The 24,127-nt window shown below is 37.9% G+C and overlaps 2 protein-coding genes across 4 annotated transcripts in view; both read right to left on the reverse strand.

The window, feature by feature from the left end:
* Positions 1-8: 8 nt before the first annotated feature.
* LOC139132208 (protein furry homolog-like) lies at positions 9-11,064 on the reverse strand. Its single transcript, XM_070698597.1, has 8 exons — positions 10,995-11,064; positions 6,385-6,415; positions 5,787-5,877; positions 4,354-4,698; positions 3,772-3,972; positions 1,199-1,492; positions 707-1,011; positions 9-84 (listed from the first exon to the last, which is right to left on the reverse strand). Exons 1-8 carry the CDS (start codon positions 11,062-11,064, stop codon positions 9-11), a joined length of 1,413 nt encoding a protein of 470 aa, XP_070554698.1.
* The window catches only part of LOC139131377 (protein furry homolog), a 46,572-nt gene continuing 33,453 nt past the window's right edge, over positions 11,009-24,127 (reverse strand). For all 3 annotated transcript variants that reach the window (XM_070697393.1, XM_070697394.1, XM_070697392.1), the window contains 2 exons: positions 12,386-12,438; positions 11,009-11,146 (listed from right to left, as the gene is read on the reverse strand). In XM_070697393.1, the coding sequence (XP_070553494.1) occupies positions 11,140-11,146; positions 12,386-12,438 (60 nt within the window). In that variant the 3' untranslated portion in view covers positions 11,009-11,139. The remainder of the gene's footprint in view (positions 11,147-12,385; positions 12,439-24,127) is intronic.

The raw sequence follows: 24,127 nt of genomic DNA on the forward strand, positions 1-24,127 counted from the left end.
CTGCCTACTCATTCCTCAGGTACAATTCTTGGTATGGCAGCAACACAGGTACGGAACAGATCTATCTTTGGTTTCCTTTCATTCCTAGAATACAGAGAGATAAAATACACACATATGAGAAATTACTGGTGCACAACGACTCAACTTCGCATCTTTCATGTTCAAATGTAACATTTCATTGCTCATCTTGCTACTTTCGGCGCTGAGATGATGAAATATTTCTTTCAATATCCTCAAAGTGAAATTAGTTTTTTAGTATAGAAAACAACTAGAAATGGATAAAAAAAAACAATGACGATAAAAAATTACAGGTTATTCCACACTTTCTGCCTTTAATCACTGTCCCTCATGTGGAGGGACTGTGCTTTAACCCTTTCACCACCATGGTTTGTCCCAAATCCATTGTTTTCTATGGTAAAGTTGGACCTGTATACAGGGAACTGGGGGTGAAAGGGTTAATATTTGCACTTTCTTGCAGAAACTTACATCTGGTATTAAAGTGCAACGACAAATCTTTGCCTTGCTATACAATTTTGGCGCACATTTTGCTTTCCAGCAAACGAGGTGACATAAGTGCCAAATTTTTCTTCCCCCCCTCCCCTACCATGCAAAATGTTTGACTTAATGAAATACAATTAAAGCTTGGAACAAAGTGGGCTTTGTTTCTCTGTGGAACTCCTGAGTTTTGTATAAGTCCTTCACTTACGTCATGAGATCCTCTGGTTCTTTATTCATACACTGAGAGTTTGTCATCATCATAGCCCGTCCAACCTGCATGTCAACAGATCTCAGAATGTTATCCAGTGCCCTTCTCACGTTCAAATAGTACTGTGCAATCCCAATGGACTTGGCTGCCTCTTCCGTGAGCTGCTTGTTCAGGAAAGTTTTCTTCACGCGGAGGGTGTTGCCGGATGGCAGCACACTTGTGGTGGAGGGCATCGGTGGCTCTCCGTCTTTCTGCTGCAGGCTGTCCGCAATGACTAAGAAGGCTCTCAATGCTATGTTCATCCTCTGTGGAATTGAACAAAAACAAATTTGGTTGCTAAATCTTACCTCACTGGATATCCATCAGAAAAGATGAATAAAGAGTTCAGTTGATATATGCATACTCTTGATCAAAAGCTACATGGAAAACATCCTTTCACACAGTAGTTCTAGCTAAGCGCATCTTTGGCTGAAATGAAGGAGACAGACATACCTCAGGACACAGGATCTTTGTCTTGGTGTTGATACCCAACAACTCAAAGACGACATCCTTCAGGGCAAAGTCTAGCTTCTCCTGGGCAATGAATTGAATGATTTTCACAAAAATGTTCAAAGGCGTGTCCCTGGGGACCACGTTCCTGGACCCCTTGGGGAACAAGCTGTTGACTATGTTCTGGAGTCTGCTCTGGGTGGTGGTGTTGCTTTCGCACTTGATGCGGATCATGTAAACCCACAGAAGTCTGTACAGGGACTCCAGCGCCACTCTGGACATCTTGGCATCTCGGTGCTGTAGACAAGATCAGAGATTGAGATCAGGCTTGTCAGAATTGCATGCTGCTGAAATGTGCAATGAAGCGTTGAACTGGCCTGTCACAGGCAATGGGGAATTGGCTCATCACTATGTACAAGGCATGAGATATATATGTCAAGGGTGACTTCTCAAAGGATTGCAAAGTATACTTTCCTCATTCTGCTAAGACCGCACTACCTTTCCACCCAATCACAATCGCTATAGTGTAACCAATGTCACAGTATTTCACTTATGTTTTCCTGAGAAGAAGGCACAGTTGTGTATATGTCCAATTATTTTGCATTAATAAAAGGGATGTTTAACCTATCATAGCCATTCTACAGACTTTCTATGTGATCCATATAGTTAGGTTACCCAGCATCTTCTGTTTTTCTTTTTTTTTTTTTTTTTTTAAGACTGAGCAAAATGAAGATAAACATGCTGTAAACTTAATTTGAAAGGCTTTTTTCAAAGGTCATTTTCCAAAATGTCTGAACCAGATACAAACTGTAACTGACAAAATTTTGGATTGTTGTGTTGTTTCCATAAGAGGTACGAACTGAATTGTAGAATTTACCAATCTAAATATATAAACGTAGTCCGGAAATTGCAGAATATCATGATAAGGGAGAACCATTTGATTTCGGGGGGGGGGGGGGAATGGAGGATCTGGGGAAAAAAAAATTTGTCGCAGGTGAAGGACAGAAAAAAAAAATTTGATCCAACAATGGCTTGAGAAAAAAAAATTGTTCCAACAGACAGGAGAGAAAAAAAAATTTGTCGCCATGTGCTAAAATCACCAAAGTTTGGGACTGATTTAAAAAAAAACGCTGGAGGGCGGCCGCCTACGGCGGCACTAATATTTTCAATATTTTAGAGTGAATCCTGATGTAAAAAATCTGGCATATAAATAAACTTCAATACTACACAATGTTCAAAGTTTCATTGTGATGACAGTGTTTTTAAATATGTTGCAATAAAGCATTGACACAGTCAGTATTAAAAGGGGAACCATTGGACTTGCTGTGATCTGTATCTACTGAAAATTTAAAACAAACGACACGATTCAATGAACTACTTTTAAAAGCAATATATTATTCTCAAATATATGTCTTTCCTTGCAATGAAAATACAATAACAAATAATGAAATACAAACACAACTTTTGTAAAACATGACTTCTTTCCAGAGAAGTTGACAGTACTGATTTTATATAAAACACAGCTATAGTACTGACTTTCACAACTGTATGATCACTACACTTCTATACTAGTCACTATCAGCCTGGTTTAACCAGACGGCTGATCTGTTCAGTGGATGGAACAGATCAGCCGTCTGGTTTAACCAGGCTACTATTACTCTACTGGAGACTATGGCAGTGGCTTCATGGATGACAGTAGGCAGATCCCATATCTTTTTGGTTCGGTACATGCAGGTACCTGCATATTGGAACGGGTGCCACTACACATGCAAGATATTTTGTTCTGGCTCCTGGTACTACTATGATGGCTTGAAGGAAAGCAACAAAGGGATCAGGGATACAGCACTCACAAGATCAGTCAGCTCCAAATGGATTTTTTACTAGTTATTTGTTGTACATAAAATTTTAATAGCAGAACCATGAACACAACAAGTTATTAAAACATCCGGTTGTGAACCAATAACGTGTATGTATAGCATATTGTATTAAAAATTGGCAAGCGAGAAAAAAAAATTTGCTTTGCCACTGCATACAGAAAAAATAATTTGATGCAGGACTGACAATAGAAAAAAAAATTTGCTGTCACAGTCATGGGAAAAAAAATTGTTGCCCCACCCATTTCCTCCATCCCCCCCCCCCCCCGAAATCAAATGGTTCACCCCTAAGCGTTTCAACAGACACAATTCAAAGTTACATCTGCACATCTTGCAAAGAAATCAGCGTGACACTGCCCTCAGTTTTCAATACCAAGGGTCTGAGAAAATAATCTCCTGGCAATTTCTCATCAATTGCTCCTGGAAAAAAAATTGATTACCATGCATTGCATCTGTGCTGGTTTCTTCTTGGAAGCAAATAACAGCTGTGTCCTCACCAATTACACAAACCACAGTTGGGATTTCACTCATTCCATTTCCAACCAAACTATCCTATCCACTTTTCCTTCAACAGCCACATCAACTGTCAACTGACTGCAGCGTATCAATCAAGTCTGACATCTTTTCATGTCTCCGTACACTCATCAGCAAAAACCAAAACCAATTAATGTATTTTTCTGCGTTTTCAGTGACAATACTAACCTTCAAGTGTGACAAGCACATGTTGAGGAAATTGTGCCAGTTACTGAGGAAGAAATGTTTCTGACTGACACAGAGAAGACAGGTCACCAGTGGGAAAAAAGCCAGTGCGTGCTTCTTCTTCTGGCACTGTTCATAGGTTGTCGGGTACAACTTCTCTACAAAGTTCTTCAACACCGGAATGTTCACTTCATTTTTAACGGCCTGAGGAAACACAATGTGAATTTTTTATAGACTATTTCATTCACCACACTTCAATAAAAGAGAAATGTAGAGCTAACTACACACTTCACTCTTTAACACTCACTTATTGCATTACGTTTGAATTGAAAGAACAATGCATGTTCCTAAGGAAATATAATGATAAATGCAAAATCAAATATCAAAATTTGGTTATGTTGTTCAAAATCTGAAAAAAATTCAAATTTTTAAAACCTTTTTGTTTAATCATAATGGTGGAAGTTATTGAAGATGCCTTCTCAAATTTTTAACATGCTCACTATCTCTGCCTCAAAAAGACAAGTGTTCACTCAATCTTTCTGGGAGCTTGGGTTTTTGTGCGATTTCATCATGAAGCACACTTACTGCTGCCACAGGCACAAGTATCTCGACCAGCAATCCCGCCAAGGCATGTTTGATGTCCTTGTCCTTGACTTCCAAGAAGTACTGAGCACAGTGGTTCAGCATCTGGAAAGATGCCTCAAAGTCCTCCACCGGAAACATGACGACGCGTAAAACTTCATCCCCATGATCAGACTGACGATGCTCTGTGTGGTGTTGACGTTGGCGGGCTCCGACCTCAGCTCCCTCAGCTGGTTGGTGAATTTCTTCTCTATGGACTGGTAGCGTGTCTGTGCCAACACACCGATCACTTCTGCATACAGGTCTGCCACAATGTGGATGTTCCCAGCATTGGGACCAGCTTGAATCCTGAAAGTTGATCAGAGCAGAAGATGCTCATTTCTTATGAAAACTGATTGATTTTGCTTCCCTAATAAACAGTACTTATATACAGAGCTGTCCTAAATATGGCCCAATATTTCAGTGCCTATTCACTGACAATCGGATCACCTTGCCACCGAGACAGAAATGACATAATTGTGCATCAGAAGTAACAACTACCTACTTGCCGTAAGCAAGACTTGAAATAATTTTTTGGCTGACATGCAGACTTTTCATCTACATTGCACCTGTTTTCCAAATGCGTGAACAGCGACCAGGTTAAACTGTTTATCAATATTATATATTTCAAGTCATCCTTGCCATCATGAAAGTTCCCAATTTTTCATTCCTGGACCACATGGTCATGTGTCGGTCGTCTGTCTTGTACAACTTTTGCACAAAGTTCAATTGCTGGGTTACAGATGGACAAATTGTTTTTCAGTTTCTGCGTTCGGGCCTGAATGCATTTATTTAATTTTTAATGAAACATCTGAAGTGTGAAAACATTTGTGAGTCGAACTGATCAAAACAAGATGATTTATCATGTTCAGGTAAAGATAAGAATGAATGCTATAGTATTTTGAACATTCACAGCGTGCACATCAGTCTTACAATTTACCTGTACCTAGGTAACATACATTTCATGCCCTGCTTAGGTCAATTTACAACAGCTTTGTCAACCAAATAAAGCTGCACCCAATTAAATTTTTGCTATGTTCTTAATATCATTATATTTAAAACTACTAATACGATAAGCATTTGACTCAATGGTACGTCAGGATTAGCTTAACGAGGAGACAGATTTTTTACACGACAAATTAAAGTTGCATTATACAAGCTATTTTTGATTATGTTACGACTTGGATGGAAATAGATCTTGATGGAAATAGATCTGTCTGATATATGGAGTCTTCTTCAATCTATATTCAACGTATCTTTTGTTTAATCTAATGCAATTCGATGTGACTATCAGTAAGACAGTCCAATTCCAAAACAGAACTGGAACGTGCCATAGTTGACAATGAAGGGGTGGCCGGTGTAAGTGGAGAAGGGACATATTGTAAGATTTATCTTACCCATCTCTGTGCTTGAAATGTTTCATGGCCAAGTTTTCTATGTGTGCAATGAGGGGATCTGACACTGGGTGTCTGTTCAGTTTCTTCAGCACTTCAATCAGCACCAAACAAAACAGGAAATCAACGGAAAGCTGGAAAAATGAAGAAAATTATCAGGAAAGATATTCATTTGGAAAACATTCTCCAATACTAGTACATTGCACTTTTCTTGATTATCAAATAATCGATTTTCATCAATTTAAATACAAACAAGCTCTTAAAACATCATTTATATGTACAATTTATATGTACAACAAACTTTTTAGCCAATGGCGTTAACCATGTGGATGTTTCATAATACATGTAATATGTTTTTACTGTGATAAAGTTTACTTCATTTCTTTACTATGAATACTTTGATGAAACATCTGTTCTGTATTTTTACCGCATAACATTACATATTGGGATATATCAACAATCTCTTCAAAGTTATTTTGTTATTTCCATATCAAATTTTTCTCCCAATATTCTTGGCCAAGAATATTCAAATCATGGAAAGATCAGTGTAATTTGGATTATGAAAATATAGAACAGTAGATTGTAAATCTGTCCCACTTACATCTCTTCTTTCATAGAGATAATCCTTTTCACTGTAAAAGGGAAACAGAAACAACGAAGGTTAGCTGTGATTATCAAACTGAGAAAATTAAAACCGTAACTTTTACTCATACCGTCCAAGGGGTAGTTGACCCATATCAAAAATGTAAACAGTATAAAATCTTTGGTTGCCTGGAAAATTTTTTGTGAGAGAAATTGTTGAAAGTAAGTGCGTTTAATATATTGTAATGGCTGCTATTTTTAGTTTGATGGAGAAAAATAAGTGGCCAATTTTCACCAGGACCAGGCTGTAAACACCGATTGATTTTTTTTTTACCAATATGCCAAACAAGCTTTGCTACAGAAAAGAACAATTTTAAGCACCTTAAAATTCGTTTAAGCCTGCCTAAGGGTTAAAATTCCCCAACATATGATAGTATTAAAGTACATGTTGTATTGGTGGTGTTTATGGAATTAAAACAACCCTTTGGGCAAGCTCATGTAACTGAACTAATGTTTATTTTTTGTTTCACTTGCAGTAACTTCAACCGCACATACCAGAGAAAAGAATGCAGAGATTCTGATATCAATACCGACTGAAAATAGCTCAGAGCGGAGTTTCCTAATCCAGGTTCAAGGCAGTTCCCTTTTATAGATTTGAAAGTAAACGTGCACATGCCATACTTGAGCTCCACAAAAATTTTAAGCATTCAACTGTAAATTGAGCCCGTACTTGTGGCTTGTTAGATTTACATTTCTGACCCCCAAAAAAATTCAAACTGCCATTGTTCATGTAATTCAATTTGCCAAAACCTATGAAACACATACAATCCCATTACTAATGATGAAATACGATTCATTGTGCAAACGATCCTTGACTAAATTATTTCCTATTCCCTCTGTCCCTGTAGCATGTAGTCAGCAGTCAGCTGTTGGGCTTTTTTTTGGATTCTATGACCTGTCTGTTTTCCTATCTCCAGATTCGATTGCTTGTTTTGCTTCCTGTGCTTTCAGAAACGGAAACCTATTTTTAACTCCTTTCACTCTGTGTCCGGTACATCAATCCGGGCCTAATCTATGGATTACTGGAGAGTTAAACCAAAACACTGGCGAGGCAGGTTATTTGTGATTCAGGAAGGGACCTATCGGCTTCCTCCATGTCTCCTTAACATGAGTGAGGGCATTGTTGGGTACATACAGAGAGCTTAAAATGTGCAGTACGTAATAGTCCAGGAGCATTCTTTACATATTTTGAGAGCAAGAAATGCCACATAGATCCTAAACTATTAAATATAGCACTACAGATAGCCATGTGATGATTTACAATGCCAATTTGCTGAGTTTTGAAATAAACAGAACACCTTAAAGCTCCACAAGCTATAACTTTTGATTAATTTTCCATTATTCTTCTTCGATATTACAATGCAGGCTTTACGTGCAAATCAAAAAGAAGAATCAGTCAAAATGCCACATGTTTAATGTATTGACACAGCCTGTGTGTAAACTTCAATGTTATTATTGAGAGCTGAATTTTAGTCTGAACTAGAATTCAATGACATTGTGGGTTGTATGCAATGTGTTGTGTTGGCAAGGCAAAGAACATTTTTCAATATATTATGGGAAGGAGAAAAGTTCAGATGATTTTGTCTCCTGTTCCATTCATATGTCTTTGATGTGCAAAATTTATTATCTATATAGAATTAGTATTAATACTGTAAGCCTATAGAGGCATTGTTGGATAATGATATTGGATGCACAGGGGTTGACAGGCCGAAGTAGTCTTGGTGACAGTAACATCCCAAAGTCATCAACACCAATTCCCTCACACAACATTCAGCAATTCCAGAACTATGCCCTGGCATTGACACCAGTGATGGTGTTTGCAATTGCATTCCGTGTCAGTTGCTATTTTTGGACGTCCTGTTCATTACAGGTACACTTCGATCACAATATTTAGACTGCCGCCGGATACCGATTACAACAACATCCGGTCTGTACACAGCTTCAGTTTCACAATCCTCACTTCTCATTTTAATATTAAATCCACAATTTTGACTAAGAGTACAAGAAGACAGCCGCATAGACACTTGAGTGAAGGCCACCCCACTATAATCCCTACAGAAAAAATTGCAAATATTTGCAAACAGGGTGCCAAAATCCACTCTAGCCACAGAACTTCATCCCACTGTTCTTGATTTATTTGCACATGAAAGTATTGAAAGTAATGACAAGCAAAATCCTACGCTCATTCTGGAAGCTAATGATGCCGGATGACAAATGGCTCAAAACCCTGCGCCGGTAAATTATTGACAATTTGTCTGTCAGTTACAGAAGCCTGTTTACGGTATGTCTGGTTCAGAGCCGTTTGTGGAATTATAAATGGCTTGTTAAATTCCTGAGGGGGCCAATTTTACCTGGTTACAAATGTTACTGTCGTGTCATTAATTATGAGACATTTATGACAACAAATCATAAAATCAGGAACGCCAGACACTTCATAGAGCAGGGTGTGACCACATTGGATGATGTTACTGATAAATGACCAGGCTCTGCCTTTATAGCTCTCTATGATGTCTGAATTTGAAGAGATAGTAAACGCTGACAGTGCATTCCTAAGTAATAAACCAAAATTGATAACTCCATGCGAGAATTAATCAAAATAATATGACTGACTTGACTGCTAGGGATCACTCAAAAATCTTTCTCCGCATTTCACAGAAACACATTTGAGTCATCATCAACATTCCAGAAATTCAATAAACAGGCCTATTTTAAATGAAATATCAATAACTCAGTCTCAAGTGACAAATACTTCTCTCCTCCAAAACAGGCACAAGATCTAAAATCTTCACACTTACTATTTTGTTTCACCTCATCTCATAACGTTTGAATTTTGCATGTGCACCATAAATCAAAATAGTGTAATTACTGCATTGCGATAGACAAGCTAGAGGCAGATGTATTGGTGAACCTTTCATTACACGGAAAATTATGATGGAAGATTTCAGTTTGAGTACAGGTGTTGGATGATATAAATATTGATAAATTTCTCACACCTACGTTCCACATAAATGTGACAAATACCGGTATATACATATATCTGTTTATGTAGATAGCCTCTAAGAATTTCACAAGTAACTAGTACTGCAAAGTTAAGCAAGTTTATCCATTATCGTGACACACTATACTTATATTGCCATTCCCTATTGTTTTAGAGAGTACTGATATGAACCCATATTTTATCATGTTGAAATATGAATCATATTTTCACTGTAACCGGAATTACTTACAGCTAAGCGTGCACGTTGGTTTGTTCATACATATGAAATAGCTGAGCGAACAGAACTTATGCCACTATGAAACACCATAAACAATTATGGTCAAAAATTTTGTTGTTTGTTGGCCTTCAGTTTTGGGGCATTGCGCTTTAAAGGTATACAGTCACCTGTAATCTAAATATGCCCATATATGGTCAAAGGGGCGTTCCTTGGTATTCAAAATGCCCATGTGAGGGCGCTGTTTTTTAAAAAGCGACCACCCGCTTAAAATCTGTGATTGGTTAGATTTTCTCTTTCCATGGTAACTGTGGCAAAATTGGAACAGGTGACAGTATACCTTTAAACCTTTAAGTACAAGCACAATTTACCAAAAGCAAATGGACGAATGCATTTGAAATGTTGTGACTGACACCTTTCATCGTTCACAGTCTCACAAGGTGTTTTCGTGTCGTCCACCCTGCTGAAGTGTACGGTCATGGTCGACAGTGCATGGTGAAAGAACTGCTATGGTACGACTATTTTCCTAAGAATGAGTTTTGATATCAGGTAATGAATAATATCGAGAACAGCCATGAACGAGCCACAAATATCCAACTACAACACTGAAAATATGCGACAGGTGTACATGTGAAATGTTTCCAATTTGTTCGGTGACTCAGAGCTGCACAGGTCAAGATTGCGTTCCGTGTAAGTTTATGATACTAAGTATAAGATACTACCAGGAAAGTCAATCGCGGAAGTTGTTGAAACAAGTTTAGTTTTATTTAGGCAAGCTAGAAACAAAAATATATGAGCTGATGATGTAAATACCTTTGACATATTCAATTTGTACTGTGACTAAACGTACAATGAACGATTACAATGCTGAACCTCACTTCATGTTTTCAATATTATAGAATGCGTTTAACAAATTCCTTCCTAAGATGGTAAATTCGGCATACGGGATGAATCTTGGGGATGAACTGACATTTCGACTCGTTGCTATGCAACTCGTCAAAATACGGACACATCACTCAAATACAACATGATATCAACCAAACTTCATATAATAACCCCTAAGTATTTGACAGTCCCTGGATTAGCATCGATATAAATCTGGTAGTCTTGCCAACACTCTTTTTATCACCGAAATCTATCTGTATTCAATGGTCCCTGGATCCTGAGGGATGGATCCAACAGTCTGAGCGAAATATACGGTGGTCTCAGACTGCCAGATCTGCTTACACCTACACTGTCTAAGTTTTAATCTCTCCGCAGACATCTTGGTGAGAAATGTGACCCATACGCAGACAGTGTCCAAAGAATGGCTGTCACTTTCTCAACTAGCCGGAAAATCTGACATGACAAGACTCACCCTTTGCCAGCTGTCGCGGTGGTGGATTTGACAGGTGCTTTCTGTCGCTCCTCCTGTGCACTCTCTCCATTCTGAATGTCGTACCAGTCAAACAAACATTTCAGCAGAGACGGCAGACAGTGCTCGGCCACTGAACTCAGTGAGCTCAGAAGCTGCAGTTGAAAAAAAAACAGAAATCACATTGGTTTATGTGACTGCACTTTTTGCTATGCACATCTCTTACAAAATGTTACCATTTATGTGAAAAAGAACTTTGTGAACTGACAAATATTGGTTTCAAATACCAGTTTTTCAATTTTGTCTCTGTGGGAAAGAGACTAAAATCAAAATAGCAAATCTAAAATGTACATGTAAAAGTACACTCAGTAAATGTGCAACATTTTTTTCAATTTCTTTTCAAGATATTTTATCAACAGTGAAAATTACAATAAAGTGGTCCTTCATCAGTGTTGTGGAAAAGGCAAAACATAATGCGATGAGAAGTGTCAATCTACATATGACACAACCATATTGTTGTCTTTATCCTGAACCTTACCACTGTAATCTATAATTGACTGAAATGATAATCGCTTATAATGTGGAAAAGCCATTAGAAAGTTAACCTTTCAGATTTAGAGCACACCCACATACTTTTACAAGAAATCTCCTTTTCCCAATATAAAAATGCTTCCCTCTTGCGACATATAGATATTTAAGACCATCTAACTCCTCTGTGAGAAAAATACTTTTCTGTTTCATGCAACTCTTTTGCAAATACATTAAACAACCCGATTGTCTTCTATATGGCAAAGTTTCCATATGTAGGGAAGTACACTAGGCTTCACACACCTGTAAGCCTTACTCTCAATATTGAGGTTGAACCACACCTTTGAAAAGGTTGAGGCATTGACCAACAGGTGGTAGACATATGGTTGAATCACAAATCATTATACGTAGTTTCATCAACGTAGCTACAGCCTCGAATTTGAAAGACAAAAACTTTTGCTCAATCTTTCTGTAAGAAAACTTTAAATCATTCCCTTTTGAAGCATACGAATAATAATCAGTGGGTCAGCATGCAAAATTTGGAAGGAGAGAAGAGAATTACCTAATATTTACAGATTCTTGAAATTCAAAATGGCTTGCCATCCCTGTGTTATTTTTTATATGGGAAAAATAAAATTTTTGACTTTTGAAAAACTAAGAGGTGGGAAATTTTTTCTTATTCTATGAGCTTCAAAATAAGCCCCTACAAGTGGTAGACCAAAAAAGTATTGTTAAAGTTTTAGAGTCAGAATATCTCTCCCTGAGGCGCATTCTACAATAAAATACTGGCTCTTACTAAAACTTTGACAGACAAACTCTTCACAGAAAATTCCACTGATACATAGAGAGCATATTTGCTGACTTACCTGATCAAACTGGGGATCTTCTCCTCGTTGTAAGACTTGGCAAGAGGAGACTCCTGAAATGATACAATGCGTAATGATAAGTACAACATGAAAATACAACATCATTCATAGACATGAAAAACTTACAATCAGAGTTCACACCAAATACATGTACAGACCCATTTTTCCTTCCTGGTCCTGTTTTATTAACCATTACCATTTGTTAAACCTTACATAAATTTCATCAGTATGGTTGTACCTTGATGAAAGCCAGGGGTAGGGCATGGACAAAGTTATGCTATACTTAGCCGAGGTAATATTACTCATTCGCGCTGCTAACTATCATTCAACCATATTAAATAAATGTAATAACTGTGATATTACCACTTATAATTAGGAAGGACTGTATTTCAAAAATAAACATTTCACAGAAAAATAAATAATAGCAGCATTACACTATATTTGTGCTGCACAGTAAAACCTGTCTTTATGAACAGCTCTATAATAAATCTTCCACACATGTTTCAAACAAAAAGTAAACAATCAAATGGAGTATTGCCTGTCTAAATAAGGACATCTTTGTGTTGAAGGACCTGGCACCTCTTTCCATTTCACATGGATGTCCTGAATAAACAGGTTTCAGTGAACTTCTGCTGGTTGGGTTAACAAACTTTTAGACTGACACTTCTTGAGAACTCATCGTCCCCATTTTCAAGCAGATCTGGTCAAATCCGACCCAAGAAAGCAACTGACATTATAGAGCAAATATTTGGTCTATGCATTGTTGGAAGGGGTTGAGCACATGTGAAGGTAAACACTCACAAACCAAGCAGTGGGCATTTTGCGGAGGATGATGTCAGATGTGAAGTAATGAATCAAGCAAAAAATCAACAATTATGTACTGGATATGCCGAAGCCCTATGTACACTGAGCAAACATATATTCTGGGAGTAGGCTAACATACCGAAAACAAGCTGTTATGAACTTGTAGCAAATTGGCCATTTTCATGACCTGACATTCGGGTGAGTATCTTTGCCATCATGAACACATGATCAGTTTGACTGAACCAAAATACATTCACTGAATCCCGCATTATATTGCAAATTGAACTAATTTCAAGCAAGTTTGTGCATATTTCTTGCAGGAAAACGCTGAATTTTTGATATTAAATGCTATAAAATATTCAAGGATGTAAGGTCAGGAATGGGTCATGAAGATGACCTGCTTTCTGAGATGCTATTGATGAAACACACATAAATGATACTACGGAAACAAACAGATAAGCACCAGACAAAGAGAGAGATAAGATAATTCAGATAAATGACTCAAGTTGTAATATTTCAACCGAGTTTAAATATAAACAGCATTCAAACAACATGCTTCAGATGTGATCCGGTATCATTTAATGTCACATGTCGGTAAAGAAGAATAATATGATTGGAAAAAGTCTAAAAGTAATGAACTTGATGATGCTGAAATGGTAACATGACTGTTTTGTATGTTTTGAACGTCATTTAATTGCCGTACTCAACTCTTGTATGAATAAGTTGTGTTCTGAGAAAAAAAGGCTTCAAAGACAAGGAGTGGGTGTCATATCAATACCCTTTGCACCTCGTTTTCCAGTGAACAAACATGAACCATTCAACATCTAATATCAGAACTTGGACGATGTTTATGAAGCACCTAGAAATCTTACAAATGTGTGACACACATTGTGATGCATCACTGGACAGCAAAGACAGATACTTTACCCTTTGAATGCCAAAGTCAATTTTCGTTGCATTTACACTATGCAACGCCAACAATTTCTTTCAGATCTAGACAATTTTTTTTCAGATTTTTCCCAAAATTTTGGTCAAAAAGTGCAGCCCATAAAACTTTATGTCCATTTGGTCCAAAATCATGGGAAAAAATACAGAAAATTCATAAAAATTGATAAACTGTTGCCCTGATATTTTTTTTTTGGAGGGGGGGGGGAGGGGGAATTACAGTGCTTAAAGGGTTAAGTAGCCACATCATCTAAGTCATTTATCCACTGAAAACTGAAAATATTCCTGACAGATGGTGATGAACAGACGAAAATATGAGTCAAAATAGCGGTGAAACTTAATACAGTCATTCCTATGACAGATATCTGTGTCTATATGGCAACTGACCAAAAAATTGACAATTTCAAAATTGTTTAATGCAATGGGAAAACAATACCGGTATAACTATCAAATACAACCATTATTAAAGCCCATATCTGTGTCCACACCCAAACCACCTTATCCACATTTTTTTCAAATCTGTCCTCAAGTGATTAAAATACAGTAACACAACTGGATAAAATTCTGCAAGAAATTATGTCCACAGAAAAAGTTAAAACTACATGAAACAACGACAAGCCTCTACAGGGCATGTACACGTACATCTTGCAAATTTTCAAATGCAGCGTCTTTTTAATCAAAGGATCATGACAACAACCGCTTTTCAGCAAGGGTTCTTTGAAAATTGACATGGTATTGTCTTCACCAAAAAAGTTGGACCTGAAGAAAGTCTGATCTGCATGGCATGATACAGCTTTTAATTCACTGAAGGAATTGTCAAAATATCAGTAACATAAAACCATAGAGTCCCTCCAACCATGGGGGAAAGGGGTGGGGTGAGTGTGCTAAAGATGAAAGCATTTTTTTCAAGAACAGATGGATTTAATACCCGATCATCAGCAAGCTGCAGGATACATTTTAGATGCATTATTACCATCAGATAAAGCTACCGTAAGACAATATACCAGTACTGCCATGCTATACTTCCCTGAAAAACTTAATCATTTAACCATTCATCAGAACAAAATATTCTATCTATGAAGTAACACGTATTGCATGATCTAACATACACCACTGACAAACTACTGTTGCTAACTTTGTAATTTAACCCGTGAACCTTTATGGTTTGACCAAATCCTTTTGTTTTCTATTGCAAAGTTGGATTCCTACACTGTAAATTGGGGTAGAACAGTTGCTACCAGAGCAAGAACAGTCTCCATATTGCATAACATGATCTCACTTCATATTTTGAACAATCGTAATTTGTACATACTAATTTGGAACACTGCAATTCACATGTCAGCAACTTCCAGATCTTTCTGATGCTTATCTTGTCACTTTCTTGTCAATGTTGTCACAAAGAGGGGGAAACATGGTTTACTTTGTAGGGTGTGATTCTAATCCAAGGAAGGATGACATTTCAAAGGGACAATTTCTTCAGCAAATACAACTTTCCTACATTCACAACTACCATTGAGACGATCCGTATGTTACAGTTTCCTCTTTTTGCTTGTTGCAGGACTTTTTGTGAAAATGCCTGTTGTTACCCCTGACCTTGTACTTGAACCGAAATGTGATTATTCCTACTGAAATGAACATTTCCAAGAAAGTTTTAACTCCTTTTAACTTGATGGTCATGTCAGTGTGAGGCAAACAGCCAATGGAGTTGTATAACATGGGAAAAACACACTGGATATGCAGGATAAAAACACTAGATGTACAGCAGTAAAAAACATGCATCTCCAGTGTAACCCTTTGTCATGTTTTTTGTGACCTATGGAGTTTTATAGGCAAGACTGAATAACACTGGATCCACACTAAAAAATGTTATACATCCACATAAACCTAGAGGGTGCATTTGTTTCACAAAGCTATAAGAGTGCACCCTAAGAAAATCAACTGTTTTCATAAGGAAGTTTGGGTGAAGTGTTTTTCAAGTTTGCTGTGCAATCTTCTGTTTTCTTTTCATTGGGAGCAAATCGAGAAATGAATCAAGATGAATAACCTTACTTCCTTCTGAGGTGGATGGACTGAAAGCATCAATAGTAACGTGTAAAGAAAGTCTACTCTTCATAATTATTTGGCTCTCATCAAAGATACCACAGCATATGGTTTACCTCTACCATAGGCTCCCTTTAAACCTGTTTTGCATCGAAGGCAATTTCACGTCAACTTTTCAAACTAACCTCATTTCTTATCTTGCAGTGCGCATACAACCCATCAAGTAGCTGCCGGCATACCGCGATGCTCATCCTAAATCTTGCCTAACTGTCTTACGTGTTGACTCACCGGCAGACCTCACAATTTTTCTCCACAGAAACCACTTAGTTTGTAGCTTGGCAAACCGTCTCTCTGTCTGACCAGCTGTGACTACCCACAGAAGAATAAATATCCAGTTGTCTCTTAAATATATTTGCTATAAAGTTTTTTTCCATGCGATATTGCCGAATCCGCTGTTGGCTTCCCTTGTTACACATAGGGAGGTGCTTGCCATTTCAAAGCACAGTACTCTTTAAACAGTTAAAGGAGTGCTTGTTAGTTGCCATCACTGAGAATGTTATGCTGAGAGGCACGTACGCACACGCACGTTTTCTTTCTTATCTCTCTATCATGAGGATGAAGCAGAAGGCTCACGCAACACACGTTGAGATTTCAATAAGCTCGCACTGCATCCCCTCACCAACGGCCATCCACAAGTGAAGTTCACTGCCAAGGCATTTCACAGAATCAGAAGATAACCTCCAGGAATGTTTCGTGGAAGCACGACGAGGAAAAACCACGAGTGCCACAACAAGCGTACTCCAAGAGGTACTGTACATTACCTGTAAATTCCTAGAATCCAATTTACATATGTTCAGTTGTGCCCTCAATCACCCCACCTGATGTGACCTTTCACCTCCCTGGGAAAACACCATAGAGCATGAACCACAATGTTATCAAGCTGACACCATGACTCTCTTGTCATCTGTCAAGGGAGCTGTCAACCGTCCACTTGTCTTATGGCCAACATGCTACACTTAACTCGACTCAACAACACACAGGATTTGCGGACTTCAGAAAAGCAACTCTACTCACAGATGACGTTGAACCCAGAGAAAAATTATGTCTACTTCTAATTTTGCCCAACAACTGGGTGTGGTCATATCACTATATAATGCAAAGCCAGATGTCATGACTTATTAATGCATTTTAAATCACTAAGGGGCAAAGAACATTGATACTGTACCTGAAACACAAAAATACAAATTTGTGTGTTGCATGCTCCTAAATTCCATTTTTTTTTTGTAGCACATGCCGAAATGGCATTACAGCATGTACCTCCGAAAATAAGATGACAATTTCTCTACGTTCAATGGGCTAGACCTCGAATATGAAAGAAGGGCCGTGTATACAAACCAGTTTACACACAAAGGTGCATGGAATTACATGTGATACTGTTTGTACACATGGGTTTTGTTTGTACCACTGTCACGTGACCTGATGGGTATACTGAGTACCTATAACACTGCGTATACATTTCATCCTGGAGCAGGCCTATCATACTCTTTTATCTTTTTGTGGAATTCAATGAACAATATGTACATCTGCCAGATCGGTAATTACCAACTCCACAAAATATAGCAAGTTTTAATACCGTACAGTAAATAAATCGGTAATTCGTAAGCTCAACAGGTTGGATCAATACACAAGTTGTTTGTATCCTTATCATGGATGACATTCACCTGGCTCAGATAAGCTGGCTGTCCAAACACTTGAGTTAAATTGTGACATCTGTGTTATCTAAACCACAAAGAATCAACAATCAACAACTCTGCAAAAAATACACAATCGTACACAATCTGCCTGCCTACAATGAAGTTGGAACCACACTGATGCTGAAATGGAGTTTCATCTTCAAAGGGGAATGACATTTTTTACAAGCACCAGGAAACTATGGGCAAAGGTCTTGAAGTCTGAACACTGTGGAGACAATATATCAATATGCGTCCCACTTAAGTTTCATACATCTGTTTGTATCGCCTTATCACACAGCGTGTATAAAGTGCAACCACAATACAAGATACTCAAATGAACAATTGTAAACCCTCGCGGATCATTGAGCATCTGAAGCACCCGACATCATGGCACACAATCCATGTAGCCGACAATGAGATGCTAATGATATGCGTCGTGTACAACTAACTTCAGCTGGTTGCTCACTTTCTACTATTTTTTTATTTTATTCAAGTCACAGACTTATTCTATCTGCAACTTAAAACTGATAGCGACTTTGTAGCTCATTCTTTACTATTTTTCATAGTATTTGATAGCCGGACAGACAGTTCGTGTTCGTGTCGGCTACATTGACGATCCGCCAACATCATGCTCACCAGCATAGGATTCTTTCCGTTCTGAAACAGCTTCATCGGAAAAAGTTGATATTAATTTCACCACATGACCAGGGAAAGCCCACCGACTATCACACACAGGTACCCTTGACACACTTCATGAGGTTGCCAACCAAGGAAACTGCACAGAGCTCTTTGACAAATCCCTGCCTAAACAAATCCAGTGTATTGATGCTGCTCAAAGAATGCGTGTAGTTCTAAACACATTGCTGAGTCATTCCAAGAAAGTAGGGGAAAGTTAAAGAGTAAACTTTCCTTGTACAGTTTTAACAAAACTGCGTACAGAGCCATGAATACAGAATTCTAAAGGATAACCATAGACATTAACAAAACTGATAACCATCAAGATATGTGACTTTACAGATCCATTCACAGGAACCAACACTTGTGTTGCTCTGAAGTAGGTAGTGAGGGAACTATGCCGAGAATGCCACTCGCTGAGAATGCAATGTATAAATGTTGACAGTAAACAACAACACAGGTTTGGAATCCATCAATATTCATGTGGTGCATGTAATTGTGTTTGCTCAACAAATATCAATCCATCTGGGCCAGGTGACAGATGAAGCTCTGTAGGATATATATTTTGTACGATGGCTAAACATACATCCACTGCACAACAAAAGTTTGCAAATGTGTTTTTTCTTCAGACAGCATTTAAATTAGAGTGTCTGAGCATGACTTTAGAATTTAGTGTTTGGTTCAAAACAAGATAAATTTGTCGCATGAACTGATCTGTGACTTGAAGGCAGAAAAGGCCAATTTGTGCAGTTCACCGCCTGTAAAGTTCATGTACAGGAAAGTACAGTACATGTTACTGACAGTGCCCCTCCCCCCCCCCCTCCTCCCAGCCCCAAAGTAATCCCCTGAAGCCAACAAGGTAGGCTTTAAATTTCTGTTCCAGAGAACAACCCATGACATCTGAAAAAGATCAATCAATAATAAGCAGGCATTCGTTCACATATTACCACTGAAATTTCAGTTGAATTTTAAGTTCTAATAGGAAACAGTACTGGGTGCACATTAAGACCTGGTACAACGCATGCTATGATAGGGCTGTGGCAGTGCACAGTAATATCATTCATTCAGTCAGAGTCCCTAGAGCAATCTGATTCAGCATGCAATCAAAGGATAGAACTCAACCGCTGAAAGCAAGAACAGCGATCCAAAAAGAGTTAAGAGAATCAAATTTCAAGGTGCAAAATGAAGCTTTCAGTCACATGACAATATGATTTCACTTTCAGCATCCATCCAGTCTCTTCAAACAGATCAACAACCAAAGCACATCTGGATTTTTTAGCTTTCAGGAACACCATGCACACTTGAATACAAAGTTTTAACCCTTTCAGCGCAAAAGTCAATTTTTGTCACCTTTAGAAAATATACTCTAGTCAATTTTTTTTAGATTTTTGTCAAAATTTTGATAACAAACTGTAGCCAATGAAATGTGTGTCCATTTGGTCCAAAATTATAAAAAAATTACAGAAATATTCATAAAAATTGGTAAAAATGTTGCACTAAAATTTTGGTGGGAACAATTACAGCTCTCAAAGGCTTTTAATACATACCAGGATTGTTTGTGTAATCCATTCATAAGTTTTCAATTCATAAGTTTCTTTCAACACTGTCTGAGATCCCTTGCAAACTTGGCAAAAAAACACAGTTAAACTTCTGCTTTTGATTTTTCCAGCAGTTCAATAGCTCTATTGAGACTAACCATGCCAGTGGATGAAAAAGTTCCCCTGTTTTCCAAGATACAGGTGGTACATGCAATACTAATGTATTATTGATCTATTTTGTCACTGCAGGAAAGTGACCCAAGAGTGAGGTACAGTATGGTAGTCACCGATACTTCCTCTTTCTCCATTCATCAAATACAGAGCACACAAATAAGTCTTAGAATTCTATAAAACTGTCGGTGTCCAGTTTTGCCGACCACTATGTCAGAGATATATTTCTTCCTCTGTTAGGTGAGAGGTGAAAAAAACACCGTTTACCAGTTGAATAGCATTGCATTACCGCCAAAAACGTGCCAGTGCTTACAGACTGTGGGTATTTACCACACAAATAGAAGTGGCTCCACTTTACTAGAAAGTGCCAATACTTTCTGAGATTCTTACAATACCACGAGTGTTTATTGGGAGAAGACAAACTATTGCTTCAATAAACTCAGGCTGAAGGGTGCTTGCATAAGGGAAACTGCCTATTAAACATTCTACCAGAGGAACGCACCATTTTCATCTCAAGCTACTTTGGAAAGTCCTCAGTGACAGTTTCAACATGATTCCATTGAGATCCACTTTGGTCAAACAGGAAATAAAAATACAACTGATTCAAAGTCAATAGCTAATACGCTGAACAAAAACAAACATAAATAAATTGGCATATATTGTACTCACAGGCAACAGAAAATATGTTTTTACAAAAATCATGCGATCATTTCACATAAAGGGTGATTTGAAATCAACCCACGGAGACTAAAAAATCCCTCTCGTGTAATTTACTTGAACACCATACATGCCTTCATAATTTGAGACCCATGTGTAAAATAAATGAATAAATCATGAAGAAATTCACGATGACATGACAGACAACCACCTGTTGATGTACGACACTGTAATTGAAACTTGGAAACACAGTACAGCCTTGTCTCCTTTCTGACCGAGACAGATTTCTTACAACAATTTTTCAGTCTTTTCAAGCATACTGACATATTGACATTGATCATGATAAGTGGTCTGTTACCTATTTGCCACACCATCAATAAAATTAAAGCAAAACAAATGACATGTTCAAACGCGATTACACCTCCAGAAATGATTATCTATTTGTAAGTTAATATTGAAAGAAAATTTCTGTTTTATTTGTCAGAACATAAAGGAATACAGTCAATAAATTTTCACTACTTGAATTACCATAGGACTGCATTTGTGTGCCGGACAAAGGGAAGCCGTCAAGACACAGCACACTGCTGAAAGAGACTGGCAAGCTACATGACCTTGACGAGTCTGACATTTAACCCACATATACCTCCAACAAGGTGAACTTGTAGGACTGAAGGTCATGATGCGGGACTGACAACAATTCCTTCAAGTGACCTAGAAAACATGGAGGCAGTTCTGAGGCTTGCAACACAGATGAGATGTCATGTAACATATTCCCTATTCACAGAGCAAGACATTTTTTCAACCGTAAAAAGAAATATCAGAGTAGTCAGAGGAAATTCTATCTGTTGGTAAACCTTGCAAGTGAAAATAGGAACTTTTACCCATGGTATCTTTGGCGGTCTAAATTATTCATTGTACACAGACCACAAACTTACACTCTCAAAACAAGTGTATGTTTTCATGGCTGATCAGATTTTGAGTATTGGGTTGTTGAGAGGCCTAATACACATTCTTTTATGTTCTCATCGGGGTGTTTTGTAGCGTCAGTCAAATTGTTGACGTGTCACCGATAGGGATCACAAGCACGGGTACAGAAGTAGCTATCAAAGGGACCACAGAGAATCTGAAGTGTCGAGTTTCACTCGTACAAAAAGTGTGAGAGCGCAAATACATAAAGCTCCTGCACACAGTAAGTCTGTGTGAGAAAGTAAAGAAGCTAAGTTCTATAGCAATTTCAGACCAAATTTCCAAAACACTGGTACATGTAGAGCTCAGTCTGAGTTTCTTGCAGTAAAAACAACAGTATTGAATAAGAATATGACACTGCAGGGGGTCAAAATTTAGCTAAATCAATCACTATCACAGATCGCTGCAATCGGAGTTGGTTTCAGTCTATGTGCATCTATAGATGTACTTCATCATGAAGACCAGTTCACACCAGTATGTTGGCTCACAAACAAAAGTATCAGCTTCACGAATCCACTCAGTGGAATATACCTGTGTGCAATTCAATACTCACTACCTGAACATCAAAACAACACATGCACATTTCGAAGCTGGACATGCATTCACGATAACAGTGACATCACCTACCATATACTTTTTCACTTGTGTTTATTTCAGAACATTCGAAGTGGGAAGTTTTATTGCTCTAAAAGTCATACATAGGAAGTATTTTGCACCCCTTTGAACCCTCGACCTGCTTATATTAGACATAGCCATGCCTATGGCTGGCATTTCTGATTTGTCTAGGCAACTTGCTGTGTGTATTCTATACCAGAACAAGGTTTACTTCTTGTGTCACGTCACAGAATAAATTTCTCCTGCACAATGTAACTATGATGTCACATATGCAAATTACATGGCTGGCAGTGGAGCTGAAGAGTGGTAAAAGTCTAGGCCCACCAAGTAGCAAAACAGCAAAAATTTCATTTTCAGACAAAACTTCTCATTGAAAGGCGATAACATTAATATAATACTTGTATTGGGCATTTCATGCCTCAGGTAGAAAGGATCTGCATAATTTATGACATTCTAAAGTCAAACACATCAGCAGTTATTAAAATTGTGGACATGTTGTTTCAAGCAAATGACAGCACTGTCACTTATTAAAGCATTATGCATATTTTTATTCACACACTGAACCATTTGATAAGTGTTCCAAAACAAAATATGTTGTCGATAACAAAGCTGTATTCACAGTGCACAATGCATGTGAGCAAATACGTATCACCCCGGTTGACACTGCCATCAAATTAAACTCTTTGAACAGGATAAACACAACAGATGGAGGCACTTTCAAAGAAGAAGCCCGCCAGCCACACCCAGTACATAAACAGTGACTTTAATACCAATGTGCATTTACATTCACATTCAACACCTCCATTCACTCATTCTCTGACTCCAATATTGTTTGATTGCCTGATAATCTGTACGTCACGCAAAGGAAACAGATTGAATGTCTTTCTCTTTGTCTTCCAGTCAGGTAAATTCTCACTACGATATGACAGTCATTTCTGCTGTTTAAGTCACTTCAGATGCTACAATTACAGCGCTATTCAAATGGAGAATTACAGCTACATTGACCACAACTATAAAATGCACTCAGTATTTGGTGGACTGTGGCTGTGAAACTTCTCATGCCAAGGGGAAGAAAAGTCACCATAATCCGAAAATGTTAGCCATTTACTCTCAAATCACATAAAAAGAGTTACATGTTTATTTTTTTCTTTAAAAGTACATAGTACCAGTCTAGTTAGGTCTAACTTTACCACAAAGATATCAAAATGCTGACTATCTTGTATCTGTAACACATAAACAAAACTTAAAGGGGCAGTTCTCGATCCCTGATTCTCGCATTAGTTGTTGTTGACATTGAGTTAGATGCTTTTAGCCATTGTTTTCCTTTCAATTTTTTATCCTTTGCTGGCCAATTGCTTTAAGATAAAGCTGATGAACAACCTGCTCCTTTAATATCGAATGAAAAAAAGATCTTTCAGTTTTCCCAATGTTATATGGCGAATTTCAGGATAGTGAAGTACACACATCCCCCCCCCCCCCCCCCAAGTACATGTAGCTATATGGCAAAATTTGTGAATCCACTGACTAGAAAGAGATGTACTTGTAACTATGATGCAGCAACTTTGGGTTTTTTATTTTATCTTTCTTCCTTGTTTGCT

The sequence above is a fragment of the Ptychodera flava genome, chromosome 4 (assembly GCF_041260155.1).
Source record: "Ptychodera flava strain L36383 chromosome 4, AS_Pfla_20210202, whole genome shotgun sequence".
NCBI lineage: Eukaryota > Metazoa > Hemichordata > Enteropneusta > Ptychoderidae > Ptychodera > Ptychodera flava.